At 57.2% G+C, this 16,981-nt stretch overlaps 5 protein-coding genes across 5 annotated transcripts; 2 read left to right on the top strand and 3 right to left on the bottom strand.

The window, feature by feature from the left end:
• Positions 1-369: 369 nt before the first annotated feature.
• Positions 370-3,296, bottom strand: CGCS363_v005151 (Leucine--tRNA ligase; the record flags this gene model as incomplete). Its single annotated transcript, XM_036637000.1, has 2 exons — positions 370-2,727; positions 2,781-3,296. The coding sequence occupies 2 exons, from the start codon at positions 3,294-3,296 to the stop codon at positions 370-372; spliced, it is 2,874 nt and encodes a 957-aa protein (XP_036498001.1).
• A 1,010-nt stretch (positions 3,297-4,306) lies between these two features.
• met11 (Methylenetetrahydrofolate reductase 2) lies at positions 4,307-6,340 on the top strand (the record flags this gene model as incomplete). The annotated part of the gene is made up of 1 exon (XM_036636999.1): positions 4,307-6,340. One exon carries the CDS (start codon positions 4,307-4,309, stop codon positions 6,338-6,340), a length of 2,034 nt encoding a protein of 677 aa, XP_036498002.1.
• A 418-nt stretch (positions 6,341-6,758) lies between these two features.
• CGCS363_v005149 (uncharacterized protein) lies at positions 6,759-7,959 on the bottom strand (the record flags this gene model as incomplete). Its single annotated transcript, XM_036636998.1, has 3 exons — positions 6,759-7,522; positions 7,608-7,760; positions 7,854-7,959. 3 exons carry the CDS (start codon positions 7,957-7,959, stop codon positions 6,759-6,761), a joined length of 1,023 nt encoding a protein of 340 aa, XP_036497052.1.
• Positions 7,960-10,139: 2,180 nt separating this feature from the next.
• On the bottom strand, positions 10,140-11,146 carry PQLC1 (PQ-loop repeat-containing protein 1; the record flags this gene model as incomplete). The annotated part of the gene is made up of 3 exons (XM_036636997.1): positions 10,140-10,632; positions 10,688-10,909; positions 10,968-11,146. The coding sequence occupies 3 exons, from the start codon at positions 11,144-11,146 to the stop codon at positions 10,140-10,142; spliced, it is 894 nt and encodes a 297-aa protein (XP_036497051.1).
• Positions 11,147-12,615: 1,469 nt separating this feature from the next.
• ADE6 (Phosphoribosylformylglycinamidine synthase) lies at positions 12,616-16,754 on the top strand (the record flags this gene model as incomplete). Its single annotated transcript, XM_036636996.1, has 2 exons — positions 12,616-14,356; positions 14,410-16,754. 2 exons carry the CDS (start codon positions 12,616-12,618, stop codon positions 16,752-16,754), a joined length of 4,086 nt encoding a protein of 1,361 aa, XP_036497050.1.
• Positions 16,755-16,981: the final 227 nt, after the last annotated feature.

Genomic DNA, 16,981 nt, shown 5'->3' with positions numbered 1-16,981 from the left:
ACGAGACATGGCGCACAGAGGAGTATAGACATGAACATGGGAAGTGAGAGCAGAGATAGAGTCTCGAATGTAGACATTTGGGCGACAGGATCTGTGGTCAAATAGTAAAGACCGAAGACGAAAGAACTTTTTTAACTCAACTTTTTTGTTCCCAAATAAAACAGGTCCTTGTCCTGGGGGTATGTATAGTAATGATGGGAAGGTTGATTGCTCAACCTGCAATGCGGGATGCGTACATGGGGTAAGGCACCAACCGAGCGCTAGGTGGCTTCACGCATCAAGTCACCATTCTACACTGACGAGATCTGGGAGTGATGTTTTATTGTATTTCTACGTTTTACAAGTGCCGGGTATCATATCTTTACATCTCTAGACCACAAAGTTCATCGTCTTGCCACCCCTAGCGACAATGACCCTCTTTGGAGACCTGATGTCAAGCGGGCCGCTCGAGAACTTGGCTTTGCCCTCATCAGACTTCAACACCTCCGCCAACATCCAGTCCTTCAATGCATCACCCTCCAGATCAGATGGAGGGGAGGGAATCTCCGCGACACCACGCAGCTTGCCGTTGATCTGGATAGCCACGGGCTGCTTACGGGGTGTCAGCAGCGACTCGGTGTCGTCCTTCACGGGGAAAGACGACCGGAAGATAGAGCCAGCATCAGGGTAAAGAATGCTCCAGCATTCTTCCGCAAAGGCGGGCGTGACAGGGGCTGTCAACCGCAGGAGTGTGGATAGTGCCTCTCTCTGGATCAGTGGGCTTGCAACCGTGTTGTCGAGCAGAGTCTTGGTCAGGCCCATAAGGTCCGAAATGACCGTATTCAAGGAGAAGACCGTCTCGTAAGATTGTGTGACAGAGTCAATGGTCCCTTGGACAGCTCTCCAGGTTTGAATGTCCGCATCCCAGGTGGCCAGTTCACTAGCACTCAAAGTTCCGAACTTCTTTGGGTGTTCCTCGAGATACACCTTGATAGAGGTTCCTTCGGCCTCAGTAATTGACTTTTGAATTTTCTCGGCATGGTCATGCAGCCTCTGGAGCCATCGTGTGACACCGCTGATCTTGCTCTCGTCCCAGTTCAGGACTTCGTCAACAGGCGCCTGGAAGAGCATGTGGGCTCGCGTGGAATCCGCGCCGTGCTTGGCGACAAACTGCGTCGGGTCAACTCCGTTGTATTTGGACTTGGACATCTTCTCATAGGACACATTCGCCGTCTCGCCTGTGGCGATCACCTTCGGAGTGGAGCGGTCCTTCAAGTCAACCTCATCCGGCTTCAGGAACTTTCCAGTCTTCGGATCGGTGAAGGTCTCGCCGTGTACCATGCCCTGGGTGATCAGTCGGGAAAAAGGCTCGTGAACTGCGCCCTCCTCCGAAGCTGGGAAGAGAGGAGTTGTAGCCAGGAATTTGTAGAAGAATCTGGCATAGAGCAGATGCAAGATGGCGTGTTCAACGCCGCCAAGGTACAAGTCGACAGGCATCTGCTTTGCGGCCTCAACCGAGAAAGGTTCCTTGTCATTGTTAGGGTCCGTAAAGCGAGCATAGTACCAACTTGAGTCGACGAAAGTATCCATGGTGTCAGTATCTCGCTTGGCCTCACCGCCACACTTGGGACAGCTGGTGTTGACCCAGTCATCGGCTCTTTCCAATGGGTTTCCGGGCTTTCCGTTCGCCCAGTGTTCATCAACTTGGGGCAGTTTGACCGGAAGCTGGTCGTCAGGAACAGGGACCGGGCCACAGGAGCCACAATGAATAACCGGAATGGGGGTTCCCCAGTATCGCTGACGGCTGATGAGCCAATCTCTCAACCTCCATTTCTCAACGGGCTTCGCCAGTTCTGATGCCTCGAGGATGCCGACCAACATACGACCAGCGTCCTCGGATGACTTGCCCTTGAAAAGACCGCTATTCGCTGTCATGACTCCATGCTCAACAAACGGATCATTTACCATTGCGGACGTCGACTCATCTTCAGATGCCGCCAAAACAAATCTCACAGGTTCGTCGTAGTGATGCTCCTTCCAGAAAGCATTGTCTCGCAGATCATGGCCAGGCACGCCCATAACGGCTCCTTCACCATAGTCCCCAAGCACGTATGGCGCCACATAGACCGGGATAGATGCCTTCGTGGCATCGGGGGTCTGTTCGTGGTAGGCCAGCGGGTTGATAGCCCTGACGTGAGGAAGGAGGTAGCCAACCTTGGAGTCCTTCGGCAGTCCTGGAAGAGTATCCAGGAAAGCCTGCAACTCGGGGTCACCCTTGGCCAAAGAAGCGACCATCGGGTGAGTAGAAGCCAAGGCGACATATTGAACCCCAAAAAGGGTGTCAGGTCTTGTGGTGAAAATCTCGATGCTGGCGTGGATGTCAGAACCCATGGCCAGGATGGGAAACTTGATAGTTGCGCCCGTCGACTTGCCCAGCCAGTTCTTTTGCTGAGCAAGAACTCTCTCAGGCCAAGCATCGTCCTTGGCAAGGGTCTCCAGATCGTTTAACAAGGATTCTCTAAACTCAGAGATGCGGAAGAACCACTGCTTCAGCTTGCGTTTCTCAACCTTGGCGCCTGATCTCCAGGAACATCCGTTCGCATCCACTTGTTCGTTCGCAAGAACCGTCATGTCGACCGGGTCGTAGTTGACCTCGGCCTCGTCCTGGTAGGCGAGACCGCGCTCCAGCATCATCAGGAAGAGCTTCTGGGTGTGCTTGTAGAATTCGGGATCGCAGGTGGCGATTTCCTGCGAGACATTAAGTCAGACATGGAAACGAACGACGAATTTGATTAACAAACCCTTTCCCAGTTCCAAGTGCCGTTCATGATTTCCAATTGCTCCTTCATCTTTGAAATATTGCTTTTGGTCCAAATGGCGGGGTCAATTCCACGTTCAATGGCAGCGTTCTCCGCGGGAAGTCCAAAGGCATCCCAGCCCATGGGTAGAATGACCCGGGAGCCTTTCATTGTATGGTATCGGGAGAGAACATCGGCAATCGTGTAGACTCGGAAATGGCCCATGTGCAAGGTGCCTGAAGGGTACGGAAACATGGGCAGGACGTATTTGCTCGGCTTGCTAGAATCTGCATCGTCTGCGGCAGACTTCGAGGTCTTCCACTGCTGGCGCCATTTCTTGTCCAGAGCAGGAAGGTCGACAAGGCCTCGTCTCTGGGCGGCGGCAGCCAAGCATGGGCTCGCGAAGGGCTGCGGGTGTCGGTATGCCAAGGATGGTGAAGCTCCCGCAGTTTTTGCAAATGTCGCTACGGCCCGAGCAGGCCACACGCGGCCGATATGTCTTGCGTGGATCAGTTGCATCGCGACGGTTGTGTCATGGCCAATTGACGACGTCGATGTTGAAATGAGATCGGCGAGGTTGTAGTCATCCGCCGCTGTCACGCTATCGTGGGGTTTGTGGAAGGGAAGGTGACCTCGTTTGCTCCTGCAAGCCGAGCTCCATCAAAAACGGAGAGCTCTCGGAATGGCGCCCAGAATCCCTGCAGGGTCCTCTGCCACTAAAATTCCGGAGGGTAGGGCGGACCTGCAGGGGAACGTCATCTGTCCCTCGCACCCCTGGGACAAATCGTCTTGGGGTATCACACTGTTGGACCAGCCCATGCAGACGGACGAGATCGTACTTGGTGTTTGCCTGCAGGGCCCTGCCGTCTCTCAACCATGATAAGACCAGCTATGCGACCGGACATGGACACATGAGATATTAGTTTCCCCCTTTTCTCACCATCTTTTGTTAATAAAGGGGGTTTTCTCCAAGGTGTAACAGCCAGGGACAGCCCAGCAACAAGCACGGAAGAACTAAAAACCGTTAGGGGCTGGCCTAGACACTGTGTACCGGCTTCACCGCCCTGCGGATGTGTCATCTGAAGTTGCGGTCACAGTATGCGCACCGATCTCCTTAAAGCGAACTGCCCCGCCATCGCTCAAATGTCTTTCAATATCTTCGTGGATACGCCTTTTGTGCTAAGGAATGACGACAGCGCAAACAGACCAATAAGGTAGCATTCAAGTCTATCCAGACCAGAGCGGCTTCCACCGTTGAGCTCGTCGTACCCCAGACATCTTTTTGTCTCTCAGTTGCCGTCTCTACGCACGTCACTTAGTCTACCAGGTGTCTAAGGCAAATTCTCAGACTCACCCGCTGAGCACCCCGCCTTACCCCTCCACCGAGGTCTGATATCAACGGCATACGACCCCAGATTTTTCAGCTGAAGGCTCTCTTCTTCGACGTAGGAGTCGCAGAAGGCCAGAAGTTCCAATTGACCCTTTATCGCCTCAACAATATCGGAATACGCACAGCTACCACTCTCAAGATGGACAAGATAACGGACAAGATCGCCGCCCTGCCGGCAGATGCCAACTACTTCTCCCTCGAGTTCTTCCCGCCCAAGACCGTCATGGGTTTCTCCAACCTCCGCGACCGTCTGGACAGAATGGAAAGGGCTCTGCGCCCTCTCTTCGTCAACGTGACCTGGGGCGCCGGCGGTTCAACCTCACAAAAGTCCCTTGAGTTGGCCGAGATCTGCCAGCGCGAGCTGGGTCTCACGACCTGCCTTCACCTGACGTGCACCAACATGAGCCGCAAGCTCATCGATAAGGCCCTCGAAGACGCAAAGGCACTCGGTATCCGCAACATTCTCGCCCTGCGAGGTGATCCCCCACGCAAGAGTGAGTACCGCACCGCCGAGGACTCCGATGTCGAGGACATGGACGACTTCGTCTGGGCCATCGACCTGGTCAAGTACATCAGGAAGAAGTACGGCGATTACTTCTGCATAGGAGTTGCCGCCTACCCCGAGGGCCACGCCGATGAGAGCCACCCCCTCGGCCAGAGCTTCGAGCACGACCTGCCCTACCTTGTCGACAAGGTCCAGGCCGGCGCCGACTTCATCATGACCCAGCTCTTCTTCGACATTAAGGCTTACGACAACTTTGAAAAGGTGCTTCGCGAGCACCCCAGCGGCGCCTTCAAGACCATTCCCCTCCTGCCCGGACTCATGCCCATCCAGAGCTACCAGATGATCAAGCGCACCACCAAGCTCAGCCACGCCAAGGTCCCAGACGCTCTCATGGCCCGCCTCGACGCGGCCAAGGGCGACGACGAAAAGGTGAAGCGCGTCGGCGTCGACATTCTCAGCGAGCTCGTCGAGCAAGTCAAGGAGGTCAAGAGCAGGACGCCCGGCCCCAAGGGCTTCCACTTCTACACCCTCAACCTCGAAAAGGCCGTCTCCTTCATCCTCGAGAGGACGGGCCTCATCCCGGAGCACGCAGACGACGACAACGAGTCCGCCATCATCGACGACGCCGTCGGCGGCGCCACCGTCATGCCCACCGTCCAGCTCAACGGCCTCAACCCCATGTCCGCCGTCCCCCGCGCCCTCTCCAACTCCAACCGCCGCGCCTCCTCCATCGGCTCCGACCCCCACAACCGCGTCATCGTCTCCTCGGCCTCAAATCCCGCCTACGAGACTACCGCCGCCTCCCTCTCCGCGGAGCCCGTAAACACCCGCGCCAACACCCTCGCCATCTCAGAAGGCGAGGGCGTCCTCGGCCGCGAGGCCACCTGGGACGACTTCCCCAACGGCCGCTGGGGTGACGCCCGCTCCCCGGCCTACGGCGAGATCGACGGCTACGGCGTCAGCCTGCACATGTCCGTGACCCAGGCCGTCGGCCTCTGGGGCACGCCCAAGACCGTCCAGGACATCAACAACCTCTTCATCCGCCACATCAAGGGCCAGCTCAGCGCCATCCCCTGGAGCGAGGAGGAGCTCCTCCCGGAGTCCAACATCATCCAGCAGGAGCTGCTCGAGCTCAACTCCCGCGGCTGGTGGACCGTCGCCTCCCAGCCCGCCGTCAACGGCATCCCCTCGCGCGACCCGACCTTCGGCTGGGGCCCGCAGCACGGCTTCGTCTTCCAAAAGTCCTTTGTCGAGTTCTTCCTCCCCTCGGCCGACTGGGCCGGCCTCGTCGCGCGCCTCAACGAGGTCAAGGACAAGTCCATCTGCTTCTACGCCGCCAACGCCGCCGGCGACTTCGTCTCGTCCGATTCGAGCGGCGGCCTCGTCCTCGAGGGCACCGAGACGAGCACCAACGCCGTTACGTGGGGCGTCTTCCCCGGCAAGGAGATCATCACGCCCACCATCATCGAGGAGGTCAGCTTCCGCGCGTGGGCCGAGGAGGCGTTCAAGATCTGGGGCGAGTGGGCAAAGGTCTACGGCAAGGGCAGCGAGAGCGAGGCCCTTTTGGAGAGAATACGCTCCGAGTACTGGCTGGTCAATATCATTCACCACGACTTTGTCGAGAGGGACGCACTGTGGAAGCTGCTCAGCGGTGAGAAGGAGACTTGAGTGTCTTTTGGGGGAAGGGGAAGCAAATGCCAATAAACAAAAGGGGGGAATACTCGGACGGGCGCACTCTGTAGACAGCAGCGAATTAAAAAAAGAGATACCCGTCATTACATTTTTCATATTGCATAGCAACATCATACGCATGAGGATGGCAGAGGGTGTAAATCATGATGGCCTATTGCCATGGTATCTCAGTTTGTTGAATGCTTCCCACGTATCAAGCCTTGTGTGGAGATTGACTATCTGTCAATCGTGTCAATCATCTAATGTACATGTGTTTCCCGTCCTAGGGATACCTTCCCAACGCCAAGCTTCCCGAGATCCTGAGAGAGAAGGGAATTCATAAAGCAAATCTAGAAGGCACGAAAGCAAATCCGAATCCAATCGCCGTCCTTGGTTCTCCCTGTTCCCCGCCATCCTAGATCTCACCATCGTTGTTGTCCATGTAATTGCTGCCAAAGAGACCCTGGTCGAAGCTGGCCATCTCGCTGACAACGAAGCTGGGCATGGCGTCCTGGGGCTCAGGGTTGAAGTAGAAGCTGTCGTCCGCCTGCTGGGAGAAGCTGGGCTGGGACGCGAAGACGTCAGTGGCAGGCTGAACGGCAGGCTGGGAGACGGCCGGCTGCTCGAATGACTGGGCCATGAAAGCGGGCTTCGAGTTGACAGGAGCCGGGGCCTCGTAAGCCGGGGCGTTGTCAGGGGTGTTGACCTCGCTGTCAGAGGTGGTCAAGTCGACCGCGGCAACGTTGCTTATGTTGGCAGCAGCGGCGATGGTAGCGGCGCGGCTGGGGGTGTTGCTGCGGCGACTGGGAGTGGTCTTGCCGATGCGGCCGTCGAGGACGTGGTCGCGGACCCGCGACTTGGAGGGGGTGTCCTCGAGTGCGTTATAATCGACGTCGTCACCACCCTCGTCATCCTCCTCGTCACTCAACGGCTGGAGCTTGATGGGCTTGGCCTTCTTGACAGTCGAGCGGCCGCCACCGGAGGCAAGGCGCTTCGAAGGAGTGGCCTTGCGCGGGGTCGAAGCAGCGCTGGAGGGGCCGGCGCCAGAGAGGTTCAAGGCCGTGGCTGGGTTCCCGCCGCTGTTGGCGGTCTGCTTGAGAGACTCAGCATCCTTCTTGATGCCTCGGAACTGAAACTGAATGCCGTCGGCAGTCGACTCGCCGAAGAACTTGGCGATATCTATTCAGGCATTAGCATCAGGACTCACAGGTTGGCGACGAAAAAAACATGAACAAAGTCGACAGCAACCAAAAACACGTCTTACCCTTGGCATCCTTGGGAAGATCTGCTGGGATATGAATACAGTCCATTCCCGACGCGACTGCATCCTTGATGATCTTTGAGTGATTCTTGAGGGCGCGGAAGCGGTGTTGAGCCGCGTACTCCGTCATGTCGGACCCAAAGTGCTCGGCGATATCTTCCAGACGTCAGAGACGCCAGACCACGAATGAAAAAGACAAGGAAACCAAGGTAAAATACAAGTAAGGAGTAGTCGAGAGGTCGCACTTACCCTTGTAGTTCCACTTCACCTCGGGGTGAGCAGCGACGATGGCGCGCAGCAGGCGAGCCTGCGCGTCGTAGGTCTTGAAGTTCGTCTTGGAAGTGACGGGAGCCATGTTGATGTCTTGTCTGATGCGGGGCAGTTGCTATGTCAGTCGCACTCTCCGCTAAAAATATTGAGGGTGGAGGAGGTTGGTGATGTACCGGCGGGTGGGCTGTGTTGAGAGGTGAGGTGAGGTAGTCGTGGTAGAGGTAGAGGAGAAAGGGAACGAGTAGAAGCTCTTAGGCAAGAAAGAGGGAAGGAGTACGGAGAAGGTGCGGTGGGCAAAAATTGTACGGGGAGAAGTTCTGCGTACTCACTGGTAGGATTAAGGAAAGAGTAGTCTCTTAAGTGAGAAATTATAGTGCTTTTGGTAAATGACTGGTGCCTTGAGGTTGACTCGGTAAGGCTGCGATGGTTGACTAGGCGCTGGGTGTGCTGAGTGATGGTAAGCCTTTGTGTATTTGATGTGGGTAGTTGTTGGAAGTTGGATTGGGGATGGAAGTTGAGGCTAGTAGGAGTCGTGTGAGGGAAGGTGCTCATGTAGAGGGCAGGAACTCGGCGATGAAGCTGGGCAAGGGAAGAGACAACGGTGGGTCGTGGCTCACGCAGGACGAGGGCCACAACTGATCCGGACCAATGGACTTACCAAGATGGCGTTGAAACACGGTATTCAAGGAGAATGGTAGGAAAGAAAGACAAGCTTTAATGGATAAGATGTGTTGGGCTAGGTGAGGTTGTGTCAGTTTCAAAATCAGTTGATGATGGTGGATGTGTTTGGTTGTAAAGGAAGCAAAAGAGGAGAGAGTGAAGCCGAACTTATATCCCAAAGATAGGCAAGCAGAAGACTCCAGGGCAGGCGCTTTCGAACGTCTTATTTCGAGGACGGCAGGTACTGTGGTGTTGACGAGGGCGCTTGCTTTGCGATGCTTTATGCCTAGTACACGATCGGATCCTATGCTCGTCCGCGACTCCCCATAAATCATGAGATGAGTCTCGTGCATAGAGAAGCTTGAGAAGATACAATACCCTCATCTGCAGAGTTGTCTCCGAGCAGATGATGTTTGGGGCGGCCATAAAGCTTCCACACAAAGGAAATCATAGTAGCCACAGACTTGGGCAGAGTATAATAGGGTATACAACAGAAGGAGACATGGCGCATCTTAAAGACATCGACCATGAGAGAGTAGCAAGGCAACTTACCTCTTAGCTCCCGATGGACCCTCAGTCTAATTTAGCCTCGTCCCGTCCACGTTGCTTAAGACGCCTCACGAGAGGTCAAGCTCCCAGCCAAGACTCTTCGCAACTGTTCCTCAAATCGAACTTGAACTTGCGCTCAAGACCAACTCTCACCAGACAAGGAATACCCACGGAGGTGGGTACGGGGATGAAGGCTGATCGAGTTGAACCGTCCAGTGGAGACTTGGACGTCGTCTGAGATATGACCGTTGGAAATGTCTCGATTTCGTAGCAAAAAGGATCGTTAAAGCTCCTGCAGGTCGTCGACAATTCGGGAAATTTCGTCGTCGGTCGAGTAAAGAAAGAGAAAGAGAGAGAGACAGGGTATAGTGACAAATGAGCAGGTTGTGGGGCGTTGGCAGGTCAATGACAAGCGAGTATCATGAAAACGAAGTCCTTTCGCAACGAGCGGACTTTTGAGGTGTAAGTTGAGGACTTACAGCTCCAGGGTCTAGAGACTGCCAGATGGAGGTTGTCGACGATGGAGTGGTACGGCAGTCGGGTGGCCAACTTGGAAAATAGGAGGTTGGGAGGCTTAGGAAACTCATCAGCATTGGCAACCTTTGGTGAGCCGCAGATACCAAGATACCTGGGCAGCGGCAGAGAAAAGAGCACAGCATAGGAAAAAGAAAAGCCAATGCGAATTAGAAAAATCAGTTATGAAATTGGGTATCCAGACAGACCAACGGCAACCAATACGACAGTCGTTACGCCATGCGCGATGCCACAAGCTCGCCCAGAAAGTGACGTGAGAGGTAGTCGCTAACGCGAGTTAACGGCCTGCACACATCTCCAGAGCAAACCAAGCTCACCTCTCTCATCAAAACCCCTGCATTTCCATAGCATTACAATTGGCCCCGGGCTCTTGGCCCCTGAAACTCCCTGTCTAATCCCTGTCTAAGCTACTTTCCATATCTTTTGCCATATGTCGCAGATTCTACACCGTATCGCGCGGATCATACATGTCGACGGAAACGAAACCATTTATACAGCCAAACGCAGAATTACGCATTTCAATTATCGGAGCTCCTTACCGTACGGCGACGACGTCCTCCGTGTGGGGGTGACGCGACCGCTAATGTGGTCGGGCAAAGGCGGCTTATAGACACCGGCAGGGTACTGAGGATAATTGCCCAGGGCATGCTCCTTGATCTCGCCCTTCTCGCCGTCACCGTACATGAGGTACTGGACACCGAGGAAAGAGTCGCAGCAGGCCTGGAACATGCCGCACAGCTTGAAGGCCCAGGGAATCTCGGTCGTCGAGGTGAAGAACCAGAACATCTTCATGGCGTCACCAATCAGCCAGCTCGCCAGCACGGAGAAGCGGAAGCCCTTGCAAGACTGCGAGCGCGCGTTCGCAAAGATCTGAGGGAGGGGCAGTGTCGCCTCGACCGAGAGACCAATGTAGCCGATCAAAACCGAGTAGCTCTGGTAAATCGCCGGCACGGGAGAGAGCAGCAGTTCGCAGACGGTCAAGGCGATGAAGAAGTACAGCAGGAATTGCCAGTAGCTGCCATGTTGGTTAGTCGGAGCTCCGCGCAGCACTTGCGAGGCTGTGGACTCACGGCTTGGGCGACCTCCACTGCCAAAAGTGGTACGGTCTCGATGCGCCAAAGACGGGACCGTCGTTGACGTTTGCGAAAGGTGTCGCGGCCTCTCCACCCTTGGATGACGGGGGCAGACGGTGTTCCAGCGCAATCTTGAGCAAGATGACTTGCATGCCAACCATCAGAATCGCCTGGACGAGGAGGGCGGTGTCGAATCGTGAGCCGGGCCAGTAGAAGATCCTGCGTAGCACCAGCATGTCAGCTTGGGTTCGGAGAGGACGGACTTCGACCCACGCACTTCAGCAGAGAGGCGACCAGCATGATCAACGGGATGTCCAGAGAGAAACCGGCGCTCGACTTGTTTCGGTGCATCGACAAGGCCTGGTCGCTGTAGGAAAGGACCGGCGACATGATGAGGAAGATCGGGGCCAGGTAGCCCGTGAAGGACGTCACAAAGGACGTCAGCCAGTGCATCATCTTGGCGGTTTGTGACACGACGAGGTTGGATTAAAGATTCGGCAAAAGACAAACACCCGACCGACTCTAAAGAAAATGGCAAAAGAGAAAAAAAGAGATGCAATGATGTCGGTCAAGGAAGGGCTGTCGCGTCGAGAAAAAGAAGGGGAGGAGCGGAGCGCAGCGCGGCGGGCGGGCGGGCGGTCGCAGAGTTGTCGAACCCGATCTTTTTGAATTGGGGATCCAGAACGGCGACTTTAGGGGAGCCAATCAGATGCGGGCCAAGACAGGTGCAGGTCGAGCTTCCCACCCAGAATTGCTTGTTTCCAGGTGCCAGTTGACGTCGCCTGGTCCCTCTGACGCTGTTTTAGGAGGGCGAGTGACAGGGTTGGTAGAAATAGTGCCGCAGAATGGAGCGCACCAAGAGGTTCCTTAGCAGGTAAGGTAGGTAAGGGGGCACGGCACGGGACTGTTGGGCACGGAGACGTGGGAGCATCCCGGAGACCCGAAACCTTGGGCGATCGCACAGCGCCAGATGCGCTACGACGCGGCCGGCACTTTCGCTGCTCGCCGTGCACCCAGGCGCTCTGAGCTCCACTGTATCCGTCCATGTCAACGTGACCAGGTGCTAACACCGCCAAAACCGTCGCTGCCCGAGCCAGCAAGTCAGTGAATGACACGCTGGGCAAAATTGTGACGGGAGCTGCGTTCCAGTGTTGCGCTCGGTTCGGCCCCATCGGATGGAAATTTTGCGATGGCAGGCCCGGCACTGCTAGTTCTGGTTAATGCAGCAAGGTCCAGCCAGCTAAAGTGCAGAGATACCTAGGTTAGGTAAGCAAAGATGGACAAGGTAGAGACAGTAGAGACACTGAGAAAACGGGGGAAAACCAAGGCTGGCAACACGGGAGGTTTTGTTATAATATTTTCGATTTTAGTTTTGATCCTTCATCCATCACCCAAGCAAGATAAGATAACCTTTGGGGACACACTCATCCCTCACAACACTGAACCAACCATGTCCCCACCAGCCACACTTGGTTGCCAAATTTGTTCCGACAACGGCGCACCTCAGGGCCACCAGCCACGATTCATGCGTCCAGTCCAGTGCCCCTCCGCCCGGCCCTGGGGATGCCTCACAGCGGGCCCAGCTGTCGCGGGACAAGACCACCAAACCTGGAGAGACTCAGTCAGGCTCCTGCTCCTCGAGGTGAACACTCCTTGATCAGTGAGTCCTGCGAAAAAATGAACCCCACCATGCACCTCCACCGCCACAAAAATGAAGAACTGCCCCGCCATTCTCGACGCCGTTTTCACGCTACCTTATCGTTTATCTGGCGCCCCGCCAAAATTTTGATCACCCCGCCATGCCGCCGCCGAGAGAGTCACGCAGAATGCTGCAAAACTTATCTTTGTCGCCAACCCTCAATCCGGGCGAGAATTCCCCATTGATCGCTGGCCGCTCTCCGTGTGCAACCCCGACCCGGGCCAGAATGGAGTTCCTTACCCTCGTCGGCGCTGAGGCGTACACGCCCAAGCAGGCCGAAGAGCTCAAGACTCGCATCAACAAGCACGCCAATGTCGCTAACAAGGTCGCCCACGTCGCCGGCATCTGGATGTACTACGTCCACCTCAAGAACAGCGACAACAACCTCATTGTCCAGCAGAAGCTGACCAAGTGGCTCGGTCTTCCTGACCAGACCACCGCCCAGATCGCTGCCAACACGGAGTCGTCAAAGACTTACTATGTTACCCCGCGGAACATCTCTCCCTGGTCCTCCAAGGGTACCAGCATCACTCATGTGTGCGGTCTCGCAGACCACATTGATCGCATCGAGCGCGGCAGAGCCATCACAATCACCTTTGAGCAGCCCGTCTCTGAGGACGACATCGCCTTCAAGGATGTCGTCTACGACCGCATGACTGAGACCATTGGCCTGTCTCGTCCCGACCTTTCCGCCATGTTCATCGAGGGCCAGAGATATCCCCTGGAAGTCGTCGATATCTTTGGCGGCGATGCTGACCCCGTTGATACCCTCAAGGCCTACAACAAGCAGTTCGGCCTGGCCATGGACGAGTCCGAGATTGAGTACCTCGTCGAGGTCTTTAAGCGTCTTGGCCGCAATCCCCACGATGTGGAGCTCTTCATGTTTGCCCAGGTCAACTCGGAGCACTGCCGCCACAAGCAGTTCAACGCCAACTGGACCATTGACCAGGTCCAGATGGGAGAGTCCCTCTTTGGCATGATCAGAAACACTCACAAGTCCAACCCCAAGTACACCGTCTCCGCCTATAGCGACAACGCTGCTGTCCTTGAGGGCGAGACCGCCAGCTTCTGGGCCCCTGACTACTCCACCGGAAGCTGGAAGCTCACCAAGGAGGTGGTGCATGTTCTGGTCAAGGTCGAGACTCACAACCACCCTACCGCCATCTCTCCTTTCCCTGGTGCTGCCACTGGTGCCGGAGGTGAGATTCGTGATGAGGGAGCCGTTGGTCGCGGTTCTGCCCCCAAGGCTGGCCTCTGCGGTTTCTGGGTCTCTGACCTGTTGATCCCTGACGAGAACGCCCCTTGGGAGGTCGACCTCGGAAAGCCCGCCCACTTCGCCAGCAGTCTTGACATTATGCTCGAGGCCCCTATCGGTAGCGCCCGCTTCAACAACGAGTTCGGAAGACCCTGCCTGCTTGGTTGCTTCCGCACTCTCCTTACCAACGTCGGCAAGGAGGACTCTCCCGAGTGGCGTGGCTACCACAAGCCCATCATGATCGCCGGAGGTGTCGGAACTGTCCGTCCCCAGCACGCTCTCAAGGAGCTCGGCGACGTTCACGATGGTGCTCACGCCATTGTTCTCGGTGGCCCCGCCATGCTCATTGGTCTCGGTGGAGGTGCCGCCTCATCAAGCGCCTCCAACGAGGATACCGCCGAGCTGGACTTCGCCAGTGTCCAGCGTGGCAACCCCGAGATGGAACGACGTGCCCAGATGGTCATCGACACCTGCGCCGCCCTCGGCGAGCAAAACCCTATTGCCATGATCCACGACGTCGGTGCAGGTGGTCTGTCCAACGCCCTCCCCGAGCTGGTCAAGGACGCCGGCTTCGGCGGCAAGTTCGAGCTTCGCCAGGTTCACTCCGCCGACAGCAGCATGAGCCCTCTTCAAATTTGGTGTAACGAGGCTCAGGAGCGTTACGTCCTTCTCGTCAACAAGGAGAACATTAACCGATTCGTCAGCATCTGCCGTAAGTCTACACTTATACGTATATACAAAGGGCTTCAAACTAATTGACCGTAGGTCGTGAGCGATGCCCCTTTTCCGATGTTGGAACCGTCGTCACCAAGGACGCCGAGGGCAACGCGAAGCTTACTCTCAGCGACCGAGACTCCCCTGAGAACCCCATGCCCATCGACCTTCCCTTCAACGCTCTCTTCCCCCCTGGACGTCGCCTTGAGCGTGTCGTCGAGTCTCGCAGACTCGACCTGCCCACATTCGACGCCGTCTCCGCCCTTACGGCAGCCATCAGCGGCACGGTCAACGACGCCGCCCTCATCACTACCGCGACTGAGCGTGTCTTCCGCATGCCCGCAGTTGGCTCCAAGTCCTTCCTCATCACCATCGGTGACAGGACAGTCGGCGGTCTCTCCGTCCGTGACCAGATGGTCGGCCCCTGGCAGACACCGGTCGCTGACTGCGCCGTCACAGCCACCTCGTTCCAGCTGGGTTCCAACACCCGCACTGGTGAGGTCATGGCCATGGGAGAGAAGCCCCAGCTGGCTCTCATCTCCCCTGCCGCGTCTGCTCGCATGGCTGTCGCAGAGAGCTTGCTCAACCTCGGAGCCGCCGACATCCTCGGCACCCTGGACCGCGTGAAGCTCTCTGCCAACTGGATGGCCGCCGTCAACCACCCCGGCGAGGGTGCCGGTCTCTACGAGGCCGTCAAGGCCATCGGCATGGAGCTCTGCCCCCAACTCAAGATCTCCATCCCCGTCGGCAAGGACTCCACCTCCATGAAGGCGTCCTGGAAGGACCGCGAGTCCGGCGAGGCCAAGAGCGTGACTGCTCCCATGTCCGTCATCATCACAGCCGTCACCGTCGTCGAGGACGTCCGCAACACCTGGACGCCCCAGCTCCGTCGCGTCGAGGACGTCGGCGAGACGATCCTCCTTTACGTCGATCTCGCCGAAGGCAAGAAGGCGATGGGCGGCTCCGCCCTGGCGCAGTCACTTGGACAGCTTGGAAACGAGTCACCGGACGTTCGCAACGTGGATCTTATTACAGACTACTTTGATGCTCTCCAGCAGCTCCACAAGAGCGGCGTCGTCCTGGCCTACCACGACGTCTCCGACGGTGGTCTCATGACCACCATCGCCGAGATGATGTTCGCCGGCCGCTGCGGCGTCGACGTCATGCTCGACGGCATCTCCAAGTCCGGCTCCGCCTCCGACATCCTCGCCTCTCTCTTCCACGAGGAGCTCGGCGCCGTCTTCCAGGTTCGCAAGGAGGACGAGATCAACTTCAAGCGCTGCTTCGCCACCTGCGGTCCTCCCCCCGGCCTTATCCGCAAGTTCGGTGTCGTCAAGCGCAAGTCGGACCAGTCGCTCACGATTCGTTACGGAGGAGTCGCGCCTATCGTCAGCTTGGACCGCGCCCAGATGCAGCAGTGGTGGTCGAGGACGTCTTACGCCATGCAGAGGGAGAGAGACAACCCGGCGTGCGCAGACAGCGAGTATGCCACAGTCTCCGACTCGACCGACCCGGGCTTGTCGTACAACCTCACCTTCGACCCGAAGGAGAACATCATGCCCCTGACGGCCACCCTCGGCAGCCTCGTCCGCAAGGCGCCCCGCGTCGCCATCCTCCGCGAGGTCGGCGTCAACAGCCACAAGGAGATGGCCTTCGCCTTCAAGGCGGCCGGCTTCGACCCCATCGACGTGCACATGTCGGACGTGCTCGCTGGCCGCTCGCTGGCGGACTTCGTCGGTGTCGCGGCGGGCGGCGGCTTCTCGTACGGCGACGTCTTCGGCGCCGGCGTGGGCTGGGCGCAGTCTATCCTCGAGCACAAGCACGCTCGCCAGGAGTTTGAGAACTTCTTCAGGCGCCCCGACACCTTCGCCCTCGGCGTCTGCAACGGCTGCCAGATGATCACCCGCCTCAAGGAGCTCATCCCGGGCACCGAGAACTGGCCCACGTTCGTCGAGAACGCCAGCAGGCAGTTCGAGGCGCGCTTCGCCATGGTCAAGGTCGACGAGTCCCGCGGCGCGAACCCCTCCGTCTTCCTCCACGGCATGGACGGCTCGTCCTTCCCCATTGCCGTCTCCCACGGCGAGGGCCGCGCCTCCTTCTCCTCCCCCAACGCCCTCGAGGACCTGGGCGCCGACGGCCTCGCGCCCCTCAGGTACGTCGACAACCGCCTCAACGTCGCGGGCGCGGAAAGCTACCCGTACAACCCGAACGGCAGCCCTGGCGGCGTGGCTGGCGTCAGGAGCAGGGACGGCAGGGTCTTTGCCCTCATGCCCCATCCCGAGCGGACCATTATGGCGGACGTCGGCAGCTACGTTCCCCCGGAGCAGGTCGAGGCCTGGGGCGAATTCGGTCCGTGGATCAGGATGTTCAAGAGCGCCAGACGCTGGGTGGGCTGATTTGGGACTGCCGCAGCAGCAGCAGCAGCTTTCGGTCAGGGGTAAAGGTGGTTGGTTGGGTGCGTGTGTGTGTGTGTGTGTGTGAAGGGGATCAACGCCCTCTCCTTTCCCCCTCTCATCCCCTCTCTCAAAAGAACAATAGGGGGCCGGGAACACGCTCCCGGAATCAGCGAGCGGAGAAGAAACAAAATACATGTCACTGGGAACAAGAGAAAAAAGGGTTAGAC

The sequence above is a fragment of the Colletotrichum siamense genome (genome assembly GCF_013390195.1).
Source record: "Colletotrichum siamense strain Cg363 chromosome Unknown KSG_Cg363_contig03, whole genome shotgun sequence".
NCBI classification, from domain to species: Eukaryota; Fungi; Ascomycota; class Sordariomycetes; order Glomerellales; family Glomerellaceae; genus Colletotrichum; species Colletotrichum siamense.
This window is presented reverse-complemented; position numbering and strand designations above follow the sequence as displayed.